This window comes from Esox lucius, chromosome 19 (assembly GCF_011004845.1).
Source record: "Esox lucius isolate fEsoLuc1 chromosome 19, fEsoLuc1.pri, whole genome shotgun sequence".
Classification (NCBI taxonomy): Eukaryota; Metazoa; Chordata; class Actinopteri; order Esociformes; family Esocidae; genus Esox; species Esox lucius.
The window spans coordinates 45,475,352-45,493,144 of NC_047587.1; the positions used below are offsets into that span (position 1 = coordinate 45,475,352).

Below are 17,793 nucleotides of genomic sequence, written 5' to 3' on the forward strand. Positions count from 1 at the left end.
ATTTCCAATAAAGTGAAAGTGAGATTTATTTTGCATATTTTTCAATCCATAACAGAAAATGTCACATCCATTAAGGTCAAATTTTATACCTTCATAATTGCTCTGTTTTTATGCAGCCAAGCCTTTCTCTGAAAGTGGCATTGAATATTTTACACTAAGAACCTAAGTCATAGACTTTTGTCCTTGTTTCTGCTGCCTGTCCATTTGTTAACATAATGGGACTAATTTCAATATAATTGTCTATACTTCCTCTGTAGTATTCTATAAACCTATATTTAAATGTCCATTTATCCTTGCTAAGTAATTTGAGACAATTACTATCTGATCGTGTGCAAAAAAAGTCACATCCATAAAGCAGGAATTGCCCTAACCAACCTTTTTATGGCTAGACTTAACCTTACTCTTAACCCCTAACCTTAATTTTAGCTCTAAACCTAACACTTAAAAAAACTTGACAATTGAGGCTTTCAAATCTATATTTTTCATCTCATAAAGGCTCCAAAAGCACCCAAATATGCAATTTTACAAGCTGCAAAGCTCTTTGTATCATAATGCAGGTCTGTAGATGGTGTAAAAACAACAGTCATTCATAACTATATTGGCGACACTATACTACATTAAAAAACTTAGTGAGAGGGTAGGGATTTTTTATGCGTATAATTTTTTTCTTAGGTGACCCACCCAAGAAGAAAATAAGGAAAATACATTGAATTCTATCCATTACTTTGGTAGGAATAAAAATTCATGCATTTTTTAAAGGAAGATGGTCCTAAGGAGTAAAGTTGGATTACCAATCCAAACTCGTACTTTAGATCTTGGGCTGAAGTATCTGGTAGTGACCAGTTACTAGCACTTTAGTAAGGTACTCATTTCTGTACTGACAGTGAAACAGGAAAGCTATTTGAAGCTAGAGAAATCACCCACAATGAAGACTGTACTGTGCAAATTAGTAACGTTGTCTATAAGTTTTCGAAGTTAGCTAAGAAGATGCAGCCACAGTGCCATTTGTAAATAGTTGTCAGTTATTGGATTTTGCACTACTTTTTAGTTTGGTGAAGAATTTGACTGGTAGCTAGATAATGGGTTCATATTTTGGAGGTGAAACCATGGAATAAGGCAAAACAACAATTCTTCACCACTCAGAGTAAGGGGCCAGGAATGGAAGCTACAATAGCAAACTGACCACAAAGCCTAAATAATTCACAGACAAAACGTCTTTAAAAAAAAGGTTAAATATACAGTTATCCCAATTTACGATTATTCAGATTATGGAATTTCAGTACTAATAGCAATTTTCCATTGCTATTAGTACTGACAATATCTATCGTCCCATCCTAAACTATTGTTCAAATGAATGGAATCAGCCATGTTGGAAATCTGAAGGCAGTGTTGGCTCACCTCTCCATGTTGTGAATGCTGTCTGGTCTTTCCATCTGTCCTCCTATGGTCTGCAAACCAGGGTCTCCCTTACCTGTCAATCAACCCACAGCACACACTGACTGACAACTGAACAGGGATGAAACGGTTACTGGTTTCACAATAAATCATGGTAAAATTCCAGACGGATAGTATGACTGTTTCAAATTCTATCATTAAAACTATATGATTACCGCAGTTTGAAAAAAGTAAGGTATAGTGTCCAGCATCAATCAAAGATCACAACAGTCGAAACGCAGGCAATGTGAGTTGTGTGAAAACATGGTGGAAGGCATTGACAGCACTCAGGAGAGTTTTCAGCCTTCTAAGAGGATAATCTGAAGTGGTGTCATATGTTGGGTGTTACAAAAGTCCTGAGGGACACTTAATTGGAGATAGCAACCCTGTCTGCAGTACATGCAAAAACAAAAATTGCTTAAAAGAAAACTGGCACTAGGGAAACTTTCACCTCTCATTGCCAGACGGATCCATCTTTAATGGTAATGTTATTTAATGTTTATGCAATCAAAATGTGCATTGTGCTGCTAATTCTATTAGCAGTTTGTTGGTTTTCAATATAAAACTTGGTAAAATAATTTAAGTGCATGTACCAGTAACTTTTCAAAGGTTTTTGCAGTATTTTCACAATACCTCGAAAACACAGCAGTTATAGTTTTTGTCATTGTAACCGCGATGACATTTTCATATGGTTTCATCTGTGCAAATTAATTCTGATACTTGGTTTACTATGGGAATCAGGCTGGCAATATTTTTTTTAGGGAATCTAGACAAGCACGGAATTCAACAAAATAAAAATCTAATTCTAGTTTAGTACCACAATAGAAATCATCAATTTCACTTAGCCAATTTTAAAGACTTGGATCTCTGAAGAACTGGTCACTCACTGCATAGTTGTGAAAAACATCAAATTGACTTTCAATTGAATCAACACTACCGGCAGAGTTTATGTTTATGATTTCATTGCGTGTGCACAGGGGCTCGCATTCCAGGCAAAAATAATAATTGGCACGCATTGAAGACATGGGTGCATGATTCCAGATACCAAACACTGGTTGCCTGCATTCTCTATCGTTATATCCAAGGTGCAAGCGGGTTTAGGGTCAGGTTAAATGACATTGCTAGACTGAACATATTTTGCAAGCTAGGCCATGTTACGCCCCTCAAAGTAAGCTACATTTCAGCTGCTAGCCTGCGCACATCCATTATACAAACAGTGTCAAGTGATTGATCTAACCAATGCTACGCAATCTGATGGTACAGCAGCATTTTCTATATTTGCGGATTTAGGGTCAGAATTGCATTTTATCCACTTAGCCTGGTGGTTGCGGTATTGGATATTAAAAATGGAATAACAACAAAAAAGTTATCATAGAATTTGTAAACAAATCCAACAGATTTGGATGTAAAAAGTAAAACTGATTTCATAGGTCACCAAATCATTACTTCATTATATCCTCTCCAATTCCCAATACCAATCTATCACTTGACCAAAACACACAGGTGATAGTACAATCAATGCTTCTTTGAAGCCAAAAAGTATACTTCTCCAAAACCCACAGGAACTGGATTCACCAACCACGCCCCCTTTTAACAGATCAGCAAGATTTCAGGTATCTGGGAGAACCCCATTTCCAAATTTCCATTAGCCATAAAAATATATTGCCAGCTGTGATGTGAGCAGGTTTTTTTTATTATTATTTTTTTAAATCAGCTCCCCACAGTGAAAAGCATTTAAAACCTCTTGCCATGAAAAATTTAATAATGTAGCGTTTAACTACAACCTTGTTTCCGAGAAAGATGGGACGCTGTGTAAAATGCAATGATGTGCAAATCATTTAAACCCTATATTCAGTTGAAAATATTAAGACAACATATCAAATGATGAAAAATGTTATTGCTTGAAAAATATGCCCACTTAAAATTTGATACCGGCAAGACGTTTCAAAAAAGTTGAGACAGAGGCAACAGAAGACAGGAAAAGCAGTTTACTGCTAAAAAAAAATACATGTGGTTGAATATAACAACTAATTAGATCAATTGACAACAGGTAAGAAGATTGGGTATTAAGGTAATTTCCCATTTATAAACTGTGGCTTACACATGGATTTTGAAAACATTTGCAACCAGCTAATACACAACTTTATAATTTTCTAACCGTTTTCACCGGCAAACTTTTTCAAAGGTTGCTTGACATCGTAAGTTTCAGAAACAGATGTAGCAAATATGATACAATTGGCATTACAGGGTTTTCAAAAACATTGTATTCTTTAATAAATACATTTTGATAGCGCCCCATACAATTGCAAAGACTTTGAGGATCTCATCATCTATAGTATATAATATCATTACAAGAATCAGAAATCTGAGAAATCTCTGTAAGGGACAAGGCCGAAAACAAGTATTGGATGGCCATGACCTTCGGGCCCACAGGTGGCACTGCATTAAAAACAGACATGTCACTGTAGTGGAAATCACTGCATTGGCTCAGGAACATTGCCGAAAACCACTGTCTGTGAACACAGCACAAATGCAAGTTAAAAATCTACCAGGCAAAGACAAAACCATATATAAACAAAATCCAGATCCTCCACCGCCTTCTCTGGGCCCAAGCTTATTTAAGACGGACTAAGGCATTGGAAGTGAAAAAAAAAAAAATGTCCTGTGGTCTGACAAATCAAATTATTAAGTTATTTTTTGGGAATCGTGGACGCCGAGTCCTCCAGACTAAAGAGGGGAGGGACAATCCGGCTTCTTATCAGCGCACAATGCAAAAGCCAGCCTCTGTGATGATATCAGGGTGCATTAGTGCATTAGGCATGGGTGACTTGAACAGCTGTGAAGGCACCATTTATCCTGAACAATAGATAAAGGTTATGTAGAAACATCTGCTGCCATCCAGAAAGTCTTATTTTACGGAGGGCAACGTAATCCTTTTTTGCCACTGTGAGGACAAGACAATGCCAAACCACATTCTGCACGTATTACAACAGCATGGCTCCGTAATAAGAGTCCAAGTGTTAAACTGGCCTGCCTGCAGACCAGACCCGTTACCCATTGAAAACATTTGGCACATTATAAAATGAAAAGAAACAACAAAGGAGACCCTAAACTGTTGAATACATTTCACTTTCAAAACTACAGCAATTGGTCTCCTCGGTTCCCAAACGCTTTCAGAATATTGTTAAAAGGTGATACAACACAGTGGTAAACATGCCCCTGTCCCAAGTTTTTTTTAAATGTGTTGCTGGCATCAAAAATCTAAATGGGCATGAATCTTTCGAAAAATATTAAGTTTCAACATTCAATATATTGTCTTTGGTACTTTGGTCTTGGCACTATTTTAAATTAAATTAACAGATTAGCACATCACTTAGGGGTCCGACGGTACACCTGACACATGGTATGGTAGATATTGCGGTTCAAGGGTCACGGTACGGTACGTTTTCGGTACAGATTAAAAACAATACATAAAAATAAAATAAAAATCACACTTATTAAAAGATCAGTTTTTAGTTTAATTGGCTAATTTAATTAGCAAATTTAATTGGCAAAAGACTGGCAAAAAGTGATAGCAACAACATACTGCCAAACTGGAGATTTAAATGAAGCTGGAGGACTCTCCAATATTGATTCATCACCGCAACTCGCCATTGTAGATCTAGATGTTTTCTGCATTAGGCTCACTAAGTGGGAAAAGTTACAACATATGTCTAGATTAATTACGACATGCGCAATGACTTATTTAATCAGAATAACTACACTGAACAAAATTATAAACGCAACACTTGTTTTTGTCCCCATTTATCATGAGCTGAACTCAAAGATCGAAGAATTTCTCTATGTACACAAAAGGCCTATTTCTCTCAAATATTGTTCACAAATCTGTCTAAATATGGGTTAGTGAGCACTTCTCCTTAGCCGAGATAATCCAACCACCTCACAGGTGTGGCATATCAAGATGCTGATTAGACATGATTATTGCACAGGTATGCCTTAGGCTGGCCACAATAAATGCCCACTCTAAAATGTGCAGTTCCACCACAGCAAAAGGAGGAAGGAAAGGAAAAACAATAATTTAACACAAGCAGAGCAGAGCATGCACACTACTTGTGTCATTGCTGACATCCCCGTCTTCCGCTCTACCAATCAGAGTTCTATATTCTATACTTACGCTGCCAGAGGTGACAACCATCAAGTTTCACTTAATGTTTCCATGACGTGGTATCAGTATATTTCTAAGAGAATGAGTACGTGAGCCCAGTATCGGTATTGGTGCAATCCCTAGTTTTCTGCTAGCCTAGACACTGGCAGTCATAAACATCAATACATGAGCAAGACTTGACATACAGTGGAAATAAAAAGTCTACACACCCCGTTAGAATGCCAGGTTTTTGTGATGTTAAAGAATGAGAAAGATAAATGTCAGAACTTTTTCCACTTTTAATGTGACCTATAATGTGAACAATTCAATTGAAAAACTAACTGAAATCTTCAAGGGGGAAAAATGAAAAATAAAAACCTTACACTAACCTGGTTGCATAAGTGTGCACACCCTCTTATAACTGGGGGTGTGTTCAGAATTAATCAATCACATTCAAACTCATGTTAAATAGAAGTCATTACACACCTGCCATCATTTAAAGTGATTATTCACAAATAAAGTTCAGCTGTTCTAGTAGGATTTTCCTGACATTTTGCATCTCAGAGCAAAATCCATGATCCGCAGAAAGCTTCCAAAGCATCAGAGGGATCTCATTGTTGAAAGATATCAGTCAGGAGAAGGGTACAAGAATTTCCAAAGCATTAGATATTCCATGGAACACAGTGAAGACAGTAATCACCAAGTGGAGAAAATATGGCATAAGAGACATTACCAAGAACTGGACGTCCCCCCAAAACTGATGAAAAGACGAGAAGAAAACTGGTCAGGGAAGCTTCCAAGAGGTCTACAGCAACATTAAAGGAACTGCAGGACTTTCTGGCAAGTACTGACTGTGTGCTGCGTGACAATCTCCCGTATTCTTCATTTGAAGGGGATATGGAGTAGGGAGGCAGGACGGAAGCCTATTCTTACATCCAAGCCCAGCTGAAGTTTGCAAAAACCAACATCAAGTCCCCCAAAAGCACACAGGAAAATGTGTTATGGTCTGATGAAACCAAGGTTGTACTTTTTGGCCATAACTCCAAAAGGTATGATTGGCACAAAAACAACATTGCACATCACCCAAAGAACACCATACCCACAGTGAAGCATGGTGGTAGCAGCAGCATCACACTTTGGGGCTGTTTTCTTCAGCTGGAACCAGGGCCTTAGTCAGGGTGGAGGGAATTATGAACAGTTCCAAAAACCAGGCGATTTTGCACAAAACCTTAAGGCATCCATTAGAAAGCTGAAGAGGAAGTTCACCTTTCAGCACAACAACGACCCAAAGTACACATCCAAATCCACAAAAGCATGGCTTCACCAGAAGATTAACATTTTGGAATGGCCCAGCCAGAGCCCAGACCTGAATCCAATTGAACACCTGTGCGGTGATCTCCTGTGCCCAGCCCTCTTCAGATGTCCTCGTAATCTGATATATTTGGAGCACTTTTGCAAAGAAAAGTGGGCAAATATTGCCACGTCAAGATGTGCCATGGTAATAGACTCCTACCCAAAAATAATGAGTGCTGTAATAAAATCAAAAGGTGCTTCAACAAAGTATTAGTTTAAGCGTGTGCACACTTACGCAACCAGGTTATTGTGAGTTTTTTATTTTTCCCCCCTCAAAGCTTTTAGTTTATTTTTCAATAGAATTTTTCACGTTATAGGTGGAAAAAGTTCTGACCTGGCATTTTAACAGGGGCGTGTAGATAACCACTTAATACCCACTGTAGATATTCTAGCTTTAGGTCATCACATCACAAAGAAATCACCTACAGAAAATGAAACGTGAAAGCAGGGCCTGGAATTAACACCCACCAAGCGCCAAATGTGGGTAGATCTTACGTTTGGCAAATAAATCTCAGAAGGCTATCCCCCACACTGATGGGTAAATGTTTGTACCCTATGTTTCCCTCTTATTGTAGTCAGAAAAGCAGAGAGTGGCGCTGCTAAGTTGTGATGCACTGCAACAGAAAAACAGAATATTTTTATGACATGTGGTGTTTGTTTTTTTACCAAGTTGGCACATTTTCCATTGCGCATAGGTGACTATCACACGAACATCAGAACCAAGCAACAACATCCTGCACGTTCAGAATATCAAACTAACTATTGAGGTCAAAGAAAAGTAACTGGCATGTAAACATATGCGTTGAAATGTCAGTAAGTGGCTGTCGATGGAGTTACTTTGTCAATAAGAACAACCAAAACACAAACAAAATAATATTGAAAGCAAAACCAACTAAAAAGTCGAGATCAAAAAAGTATACATTGCAAATACAAATCGATTGAAAATTAATGCAAACATTCCTTTGAGGGGAAATTTTTTTTTTTGATAATGCGATTGTGGTAAAACTATTTTCACCCATACTTACATCATGCAATAAAATGCAAATGAATAATTTAAAATCATACAATGTAATTTTCTGGATTTTTTATTTTTATTTTTTTAGATTCTTTCTCTCTCAGTTGGAGTGTATCTATGATAAAAATTACAGACCTCTACATGCTTTGTAAGCAGGAAAACCTTCAAAATCGGCATTGTATCAAATACTTGTTCTCCCCACTCTATGTGATAAATAGTTTCATATAATCACTATCCTTAAAAGTTTTTTTGCATGATTAGTCATTTTCAAAATCAATGCAAAAACCTCAATTTCTGCCAGGGTATGCAAACGTATGAGCACAACTGTATTCATAATGTTTTCATAATGAGTCTCTTTTTCTCGGGAAAATAATGTTTTGAATGTTAATTCCATGATGTGCTGATGAGAAATGCTTAATTTACTGCATATTCAAGCATTTCATTATTTTAACTTAATATTCAACATTAAAATATATGGCATGCATTGTATTACAATGTTGTGAGAAGCGCAAGTTACATATTTCATAAACATTCAGGGCACATATGTGAATATATGTTGAGGAATCCTCTACATATACAGTACAGGCCAAAAGTTTGGACACCTTCTCATTCAACGCGTTTTCTTTATTTTCATTCAGGGTACCCCCAGGATCTTCCAAATAAAATTCAAGGCTTTTTAAGACCTTTTTAATGCCATTTCAAATTAAATTCAATGCCAACTTCGAACCCATTCCGACAGACATATGAAGGGAAAATGTCAAATCTGTATAAATGTTGATCCCTAGAAAATAATTATGTACAAGTAGGCATCTTGAATTAAATAAAACATTTTATTTAAATGATCAGATATATGTACATGTATACGCAACAGCATAACACACATTTGATTTACAATTAACAAATAGATTTGATCTTGATGTTGAACACTACAGCCTTCGCAGGTCTGCTGCCTTGGTTGCAATTTTTTCGCCCAGGCTCTCAAGTTCTGTCAACTTCTGCTTGTGGCTTCTTCTCAATGCGTTCACTTGGTCGTGTTACTTCATATATTATTTCTTATTTACATCATATATTATTTATAAATAAATAATAACTCAACCATTTTTTTAAACTCAGAATAAAAACTTACTTTGAAATGTTTGAGCAGGTCCACCGCCGTTGCATGGCCTATAAACTGCGAGCCGAAGTATCGTGACTGGACATGGTTATCCACCCAGTAGCGAATATGAAGGTCCAACTGCTTACTTTTCATCATCTTATTGAGACTCTCGTCAAACATGACCACAAACCCGTTGGCTATATTGACCTTGTCAGTCAGTTCTTTAGTTATAAAGAGAGCCAATCCGAATTTAGTAATATATGAAGTTTTGTTGCTTCCACACGAGAATGTAGCTGCGATCTCGGAGTCAGAAAACATGGTTTTAAAAATCTCTGTAATGTTCTCATTCGATGTGTAAGAGTGGTGCTCAGAGATTGTTTTAAGGACCCATATCACCTCTGCCTGTAGAGTTGGTGTCGAGCCGCAGTAAGATATGATGTTCTTTGGCTGTGGCGGCAATGCGTTTGATGTTGAAATGTCTTCATTATTGATAGCCAGAGCTGTTTCATTAACCGAAGAGGTCTGTGGTGCACAGAACTGCACAATTGGTGGTTGGCGCTGGCGAGCAGTACTACACGCAATGGCCCTCATTTATCAAAAGTGCGTACACCAAATTTCCAGCGTACACCTGGCGTACACCCAAAACCACGGTGACTTTGAGATTTATCAATATGGACGTTGGCGTATGGCACTCTCAAATCCTACGCCAGCTCAGGAGGTGGTGTACGCACCTTTTGAGTTAGTGCGGAAATGCGCATGTTGAGTTATATGTTCTCATCATTTATATTATGTTGTTTAATTATGATACTGACTGTTGTATAGCCAAAATTGTGCAAGAGTTAATTGTGCGCATGTGTGAAGAGACGGGACTTTTATTTTGACCTGTCTCAAGCAAAAAATTGGTCGCCGTATACTCAGCCCCTGCTGCTGTTCCCTCGTGCACAGATGTTATGCCAGTGCATTGAGATGTAAACTGAAAATAAAACAGTATTAACAGTTATATTTGGAGTGATCTTTGGTGGATGGATGACAACAACCTATTGCACATGGACATGGCGGAGAGAAATGAAACCTTAACAGCGCAGAAAAGAAAATCCTAACGCACTGACAAACTAAAAGATGTGATATATTATGACCTACTGTAAAAAAACAACAACAACATAATTACAAACTTCAGTGTTTATTTTTGTGCAACATGGACTTCAAGATTTCATTTGTGTGACTTTACCAAAGCATTTGACTTATGTATTCCTTCAGATGCGAGCCTGTGCGCTTTACATGACGTTTCAGGGTTAGGCCCAGCAGTTGCGCATGGACTGGGTTCAGTAATAAAAGGCTTTGAATTACCAAAAAATAATTCAGACTGACAAAATAATAAAAATGACATTCTTCTTTTAGACAATAATAGAAATAATAATAATAACGACATTCTTCTTCTAAATAACAATAAACGTCATTGATAAATATCATGAAATAATAAGACGAATATTACAAATTGTCATGCAGTTATTAATGTGAATGAATGGTACTCCACATCACATCATCTTTTATTCCGCTTTTTAAACTGCCAAATGAAACAATTTTATTTCTTTCTACCTCCCTGGTGATCGTCTCAATCTCCACGTCAGAGAAGTTTCTCTTTTTTGCCGTCTTCCGTGTGTCCATGGCGTAAAATGAGGGCGTGGGGGAAGCGGAGACTTGAATATATAGGGGCGTGTTATTCTAATGACGATCGTTTTCAGCCGCGGCATTTATCAAGGGAAGGTATTGCGTACACCTGGATTTTAAAGGTACGCACAGTTTCATAAATCAGGCGATGAGAGGAGTGTAAGCAAAATCTTACGCCAACATATACGCCCGTTTCTACGCAAGAATGATAAATGAGGGCCAATGTGTTTGGCAGCCTTCATATGGGACTCCAGGGCCGTAACACCCATCGTCGCTAGTTTAAAAGATTTCCGGCACCAAGAGCAATATGCCTCGAAGTCATTTCCTGGCACAGGCTTGACCCACACGTAATTTGAATTCCTTGGCCACAGCGGATTAAACCGACACTTTCCCATTTTGGCCGACAAACTAGGCTAGCTACTCTCTTGTTATCCGTTACCTCACTCGCCTCGTAACGATAGTGACGGGAGCGCGCATGCTTTCGCACTATCAACATTACGCTGCATAAATTCTTATTTAGCCTAAGTTGATTTTGTTACAGTATGAACTTAATACTAGGAAAGGCAAAAAAAAATAAGACCTTTGTAACGAAATTCAAGACTTTGTATACAAAATTCAAGGCTTTTAAGGCCTTAATTTGAGATTCTGAAATTTAAGACTTTTTCAATGCTTTTAAGACCCGCGGGTACCCTGTTCATTACTATGGTAGATTACATTGTAGATTCACACTGAAGGCATCAAAACTATGAATGAACACATGGAATTATGTACTTAACAATAAAGTGTGAAATAACTGAAAACATGTCTTATATTTTAGATTCCTCAAAGTAGCCACCCTTTGCTTTTTTGACAGCGCTGCAAACCCTTGGTGTTCTCTCACTGAGCTTCATGAGGCAGTCACCTGAAATGGTTTTCACCTCACAGGTGTGCCTTGTCAGGGTTAATTAGTGGAATTTTTTCCCCTATTAATGGGGTTGGGACCATCAGTTGTGTTGTGCAGAAGTCAGGTTGATTAACAGTTGTCCAATAGGGCTGTCGGCTGTGTAAATCATATTATGGCAAGAAACAATCAGCTAAGTAAAGGGAAACGAGTGGCCATCATTACTTTAACAAATGAAGGTCAGTCAGTCTGGAAAATTGCGAAAACTTTGAATGTGTCCCCAAGTGCAGTCACAAAAACCATCAAGCGCTACAACAAAACTGGCTCACGAGGACCGCCACAGGAAAGGAAGACCAAGAGTCACCTCTGCTAATGAGGATAAGTTCATCTGAGTCACCAGTCTCAGAAATTGCAGGTTAACAGTACCACAGATTAGAGACCAGCTGAATGCCTCACAGAGTTCTAGCAGCAGACATCTCTAGAACAACTGTTAAGAGGAGACTGTGCGAATCAGGCCTTCATGGTCAAGTAACTGCTAGGAAACAACTGCTAAAGAGAGGCAACATGCAGAAGAGATTTGTTTGGGCCAAGAAACACAAGGAATAGACATTAGACCAGTGGAAATCTGTGCTCTGGTCTGATGAGTCCAAATTTGAGATCTTTGGTTCCAACCGCTGTGTCTTTGCGCGACGCAAAAAAGGTGAACAGATGGATTCTACATGCCTGGTTCCCACTGTGAAGCATGGAGGAGGTGGTGTGATTGTGCTTTGCTGGTGACACTATTGGGGATTTACTCAAAATTGAAGGCATACTGAACCAGCATGGCTACCACAGCATCCTGCAGCAACATGCCATCCCATCTGGTTTGCGTTTAGTTGGACCATCATTTATTTTTCAACAGGACAATGACCCCAAACACACCTCCAGGCTGTGTAAGGGCTATTTGACCAAGAAGAAGAGTGATGGAGTGCTGCGCCAGATGACCTGGCCTCCACAGTCACTGGACCTGAACCCAATCGAGATGGTTTGGGGTGAGCTGGACCGCAGAGTGAAGGCAAAAGGGCCAACAAGTGCTAAGCATCTCTGGGAACTCCTTCAAGACAGTTGGAAAACCATTTCAGGTGACTACCTCTTGAAGCTCATCAAGAGAACGCCAAGAGTATGCAAAGCAGTAATCAGAGCAAAGGGTGGCTACTTTGAAGAAACTAGAATATAAGACATGTTTTCAGTTATTTCACACCTTTTTGTTAAATACATAATTCCATGTGTTCATTCATAATTTTAATACCTTCAGTGAGAATCTACAATGTAAATAGTCATGAAAATAAAGGAAACGCATTGAACGAGAAGGTGTGTCCAAACTTTCGGCCTGTACTGTATGTTTTGCTTGAGTTTTCCGTGTGGGTAGGTGCCATGAAAACGAGATTATCATTGTTATTCACTTCACCAGTCAGTGGTCGTAATGTTATGGCTGATCGGTATATCACATTCGGCTTTAACAACTATGCTAGACATAGAGGTGGTTGAAAGAGCACAACCAATTTCGCCTTTTCTACTCCAAAGCGTGTTCCTGTATCCTCCTAATGTATACCAAAAAAAAAAGTTTAAGCAGTGACAAGAAGGACTTCCTATTATATTGCAAAATTAATGCAAGGAAATGTACAAATGCAGTTTGTTTTGGGAAAAGGGTGAATAATTAGGATACAACTCATTCTAGTAATTACTCATTAATATTACTTAATAGACAAAATCCACAATTATGCTGGCATCTCCACTTCCTACCTATCCAAGTATTAGTAGGCTTAACTAATAGTGAATATCTAAGCGAGTTGTATTATCTGTTATAGATTAACGCAGTGAGGATGAAATATATGTGGTATGTAAACATTACTTCCACTGCTGTCCATCATCACTCCAGTAGTTTTACAGTTCCAACTGTTTCGTAACAGTTTCCTGGTGTCCTACATGTTATAAGGTGGGCTGCTTGGCTACATACTAACTATGGAACCTTATATCCGAAATGAGCAATTATGAAAAATGATTAGGCAAATATACCAGGGGTACGTTATTTAGTCAACATACTGTTATGCTTATTCCACGACCACCCACTCAAGCAAAGTACCATACACAATAGCCTGCCTACCTATTAATGTAGCAAGCCTACAACGTAAACAAATTGGAACTGTTGATGTTGCCCAGCCTGGTTGTCCAATGGAAATACATTTCCTCTCTTAAACCTGCCCCCTGTGAAATGTGTGTCAAAAACCATGAAGAAAAATAAATCAAGCGCAAACCAAGGTAACATAACCAAAGATTTTTTTTAAAGTTTGTTTTTAGTTGTTTTTCTTTCAATATTAATTATTTAGTTTGCAATACTAAAACTTTTATTTTAATAAGAGCAAACAAAAGTAACTCCATAGCGCATTGAAATAAAAGGTAACCATCGTCTGAGCAACAACCCAAGGTAAAAAGCTAGCTAGCTAACTTTCACAACTGGATAGCTACAATGGATTAGCGTCATGCAGGCAGCAGAGATTCAGCAGCAGCAATAAGACAATTAAATGTTTTGTATTTTGTCTTCAAAATAAAAGTCAGTTGTGAAACATTACACATTTGGCAGCAACAATAAAGCTTCAGATTTTAATGTTTTGCCTTCAAAATAAAAGCCTACAATGTGTTGTGTGTATTGTTAACATTTTCAAAGGAAAAACTATGTGGGGTAAAATAAATTAAACATTACTATTTAAATAAAACATTATATAATGTTAAGAATATTATAAGGTGGAGCACATTGAGAAATGGTTAGAGCTTAAGTTAATGTAGAAAAACTTTCTAATATGAAGAAAATCTGATTTCTGATGTTATTGTTGTTAATTAGCTTTCGCTATTTAGTTTTGGAGAGGAATTGTGTAATAAATCTGGGAGGCGATTCATTAACAGTTTTAAAGAATGATTAATTGAGGGGGAGTACTTAGGTTAGTTATGTAAAATAAGTATTGTCAACTAAGGTTAAGTTGACAAGAAAGACAGACTGATGTAAAGGGATGACGTAATTGCAATACAAAAATAAATAGTATCACAAAAAATTTACATTGTGAGAATTTGAGGTTTGGAGATGCTGGCTACAGTATGATGCTGAGGCCAACAACATAGGTTTGTATTGTATATTTAGTGAGGGGGGGGGGGGTCAGGGTCAATCTATCCCAGGATATTCACACTATTGTATTTCCAGCATCGCAAAGTCAAAAGTGCTAAATATTTAGTTATTTGAAATTTAAATAAATGTCAAGACATAATTGCTAACTCTTAGATTCCGAATAGTGCGTTTTTGGAGGAGCGTGGCTATTTCAGTGTGGTTAGCATGTGATGTTTGTCCCCTTTCATTGTCATCTTTGCCATGACCTGTCATTTGGCAAGCCAGTCACACAAAACATACCTTTGCCTTCAGGTTTCTTGGCCTCCATCGTAGTGTAACAGCTCAATCCTCTGTAGCAAAAAAGATACAGGGTCAATCTGGGAATCAAATGGGGGTCTTAGGAGACATGCTTGGACCCAACATAACTGCAAAGAAATGACAATGTTCCACCACCAAGCTAAATTTGCAAATGCATCAAGAGCCATAAGTCACTCGATGTACACAATTTTGCCATTTTGAATTGTAATTTTCTTACTGTTTTAACAGAAAATGAGAGAAGAAAATGTCTGCTTACTGTATGTTACAGGTAGGCCTATAAGAAGTATACTCAAATTCATTGACGTTTGTCTCTTAAGAGAGAGCAAATGTTAAATCAAGTAGCAGCTAAATAAATGTGAGTTACTCATTTAAATGTACTATTGATTACAACAGAGCAAGCTAATCAATTCCATGAGAGCACACTTGACAAAATGTTGTGTGCAGGTATTTTTAATTAAAACTGGAAGGGGGAGGAGCCATTTTTCCCCAAAGCAAAATTTGTTTGGGGAAGTTGGCAACATTATGAGAATTAGGCTTTTAGCGCTGTGGTTTGAGCGCTGAGCCTTTAACCAACGCTCGATCACATCCCCAAGCGAACACGGTTCTAAACCTGTCATTCTTCGTGTCCACGGTATGTTCCCTAACCCCGGACCCCACTGTCCAAGGTGTAGCAGGATATGCAGTTATATTTCAAATTAATAACAATAGGTCAAAAACAATGAATGACCACAAACGTGCTATGATTTACTGATTTAGATAGTATAGCGGGGGATAGTTTAGCTACTTGAAACTAGGTAAGTTGATTGTCAGTAGCTATACAGCAGCTAAACAAGACTGTCAGTTGACAACTAACTTAGCGAATTCTCTTCTTTTTGGCAGGATATCAAATGTCTACAAAAAAAGTTAACGGCTTCAGGCGAAAAATCACGTTCAAACTCGCTTAACAGAAGAACAAGAATACGGAGCAGCTCAGTGACGCAGATCGTTATGCTTTGGCATTTAACTGGCATGCTAGTTAGCTACATAAATAAAAACTGACATGCTAAATTATACTACCGACGTACCGAGATAGCGACACGATTATATACACGTTAACTGAAGCATGTCACTCGTATAACAAAAAAACAATCGGGGAAACAACAATGACAGGAACCATTAGCTGACTATACCTGTTAGCGTAGCGCATTCTAACATTCACCCACAATAACACAGGCAACACGGGGCGGTAGCTACTGCTAGCTAACTAACTACAATAATTTGATAGCTAACATTAGCGTGCTAACTATGATACTGTTCTATGTATGCTGCCGCCTTCATCAGTCAAATTCAAGGCCAACAAAAACCCGGCATCAAGATGTCAATAACCACTTATCGGTACACGTACAAAAAACTATTAAATTACGGATATAATTGGTAGTGTATTACAAAAAATTATAGATAAGCTTGTTCCTCCTCCTGCCCTCCCTCAACAAGCCACATGTGGGCTTCACTTCTATCCAGCATTTGGTCCTAACTAACGAGCTAACGTTAGCTTACAAGCTAATGTCAAAAACAGTGGCTAATACTAGTAACACGTCAGTCATCCTTCTATAATTTCACTATTCTAAACCGCAAGTTGAAGCACAAACTATGTAGCAAAAATCTAGTCAGCATAGACACGTAGCAATATAACTAGTTATCCCTTAGCTAACTAAAAAAATAACAGCATGATTTAGCTTCTTACCACAGAGCGGCTTTCCAGTGTTCTCACGCGTCTTCACCCGGACGAGACAGCGACGTACTTAGTATTAACCCTGAATCTCATTGGACAGATAGTTGTCTCTGTAAGCAATTGAGAGGAGGGGCCAGTTTGAGAAGTATCTTTGTACCACCTATCATGCTGTCTGTCCTGGCTGTCATGAGACAGCTGTATTGGGATAAATTTTTATTTGACATTTAAATAAAGATTGATTACACTATGGGGAAGATACCAAAATCAGTAGGGTCTCCCTGGAGGTCAGCCAGGCTTGTCAATATTTGGCCATAATTACTGTTTTTTCTAATAGTACTAGGTTTAGATAGCTGGCCAGAATAAACACAAAAAAATCAGAAAACAGCAAATTAGTCAGGAAATTAACTAACATGACACCATGCTTATAGTCTACTATTCATGTAACATGACAAACTGGTGTATTCTACTATTCTATTTAATTAATTATATTGCCTATTCCTGAAGCCGGTCATGCTGTCCAGCTACATTGTCTAAACTTGTAGTAATAAAAGAGGTGTCCGTGAAGTCAAGAAAGCCATTATAAGGCTGAGAAATCAGAAACAAATCTAACAAAAACATAGCTAAACATTTGGCTTACCGAAAACAACAGTATGAAATGTCATTACAAAAAAGGAGGGAAACACTGGTGAGCTCAGTAATGTTTCACTACAGGCTGAGAAAGACCTCTAGAGTGGATTATCGATAATTGCTCACCATATAGATGCCAATAAAATGTCTGACATATCAGAACCAATCTCCAGGAGGTGGGTGAGGATTTGTCATGTACTACCATCCGCAGAAGACTGTACCAGTAGGACTACAGAAGGTACAGGGTGGCCCTAATAACATGACACTGAAATTAAAATTATACTGCACAGTGCATATCACTCTCAAAAACAGGCTGGCCAGGTTACAGTTTGTTGAAGTTGATAAAGGTGCCTGCACATTTCTTAAAAAGGGTATTGTTAACAGATGAAACCTAACTACATACAGTGGGTA

The 17,793-nt window shown here is 38.0% G+C and overlaps 1 protein-coding gene across 6 annotated transcripts in view; it reads right to left on the reverse strand.

Annotated features, from left to right (window-relative positions):
• Positions 1 to 16,868, reverse strand: part of nap1l4a (nucleosome assembly protein 1-like 4a) — a 52,776-nt gene extending 35,908 nt beyond the window's left edge. For 5 of the 6 annotated variants that reach the window (XR_002195624.2, XR_827431.4, XR_004574787.1 and 2 more), the window contains exons 1-3: positions 16,768 to 16,868; positions 15,027 to 15,076; positions 1,399 to 1,471 (exon numbers count right to left, since the gene is read on the reverse strand). Coding sequence is in view for 3 of the 6 variants with exons in the window: in XM_010865222.4 (XP_010863524.1) it covers positions 1,399 to 1,471; positions 15,027 to 15,054 (101 nt within the window). In the remaining 3 variants the exon portion in view is untranslated. Of the gene's footprint in view, positions 1 to 1,398; positions 1,472 to 15,026; positions 15,104 to 16,767 lie in introns of all 6 variants that reach the window. The other variant, XM_010865223.4, reaches the window with a different exon arrangement.
• Positions 16,869 to 17,793: the final 925 nt, after the last annotated feature.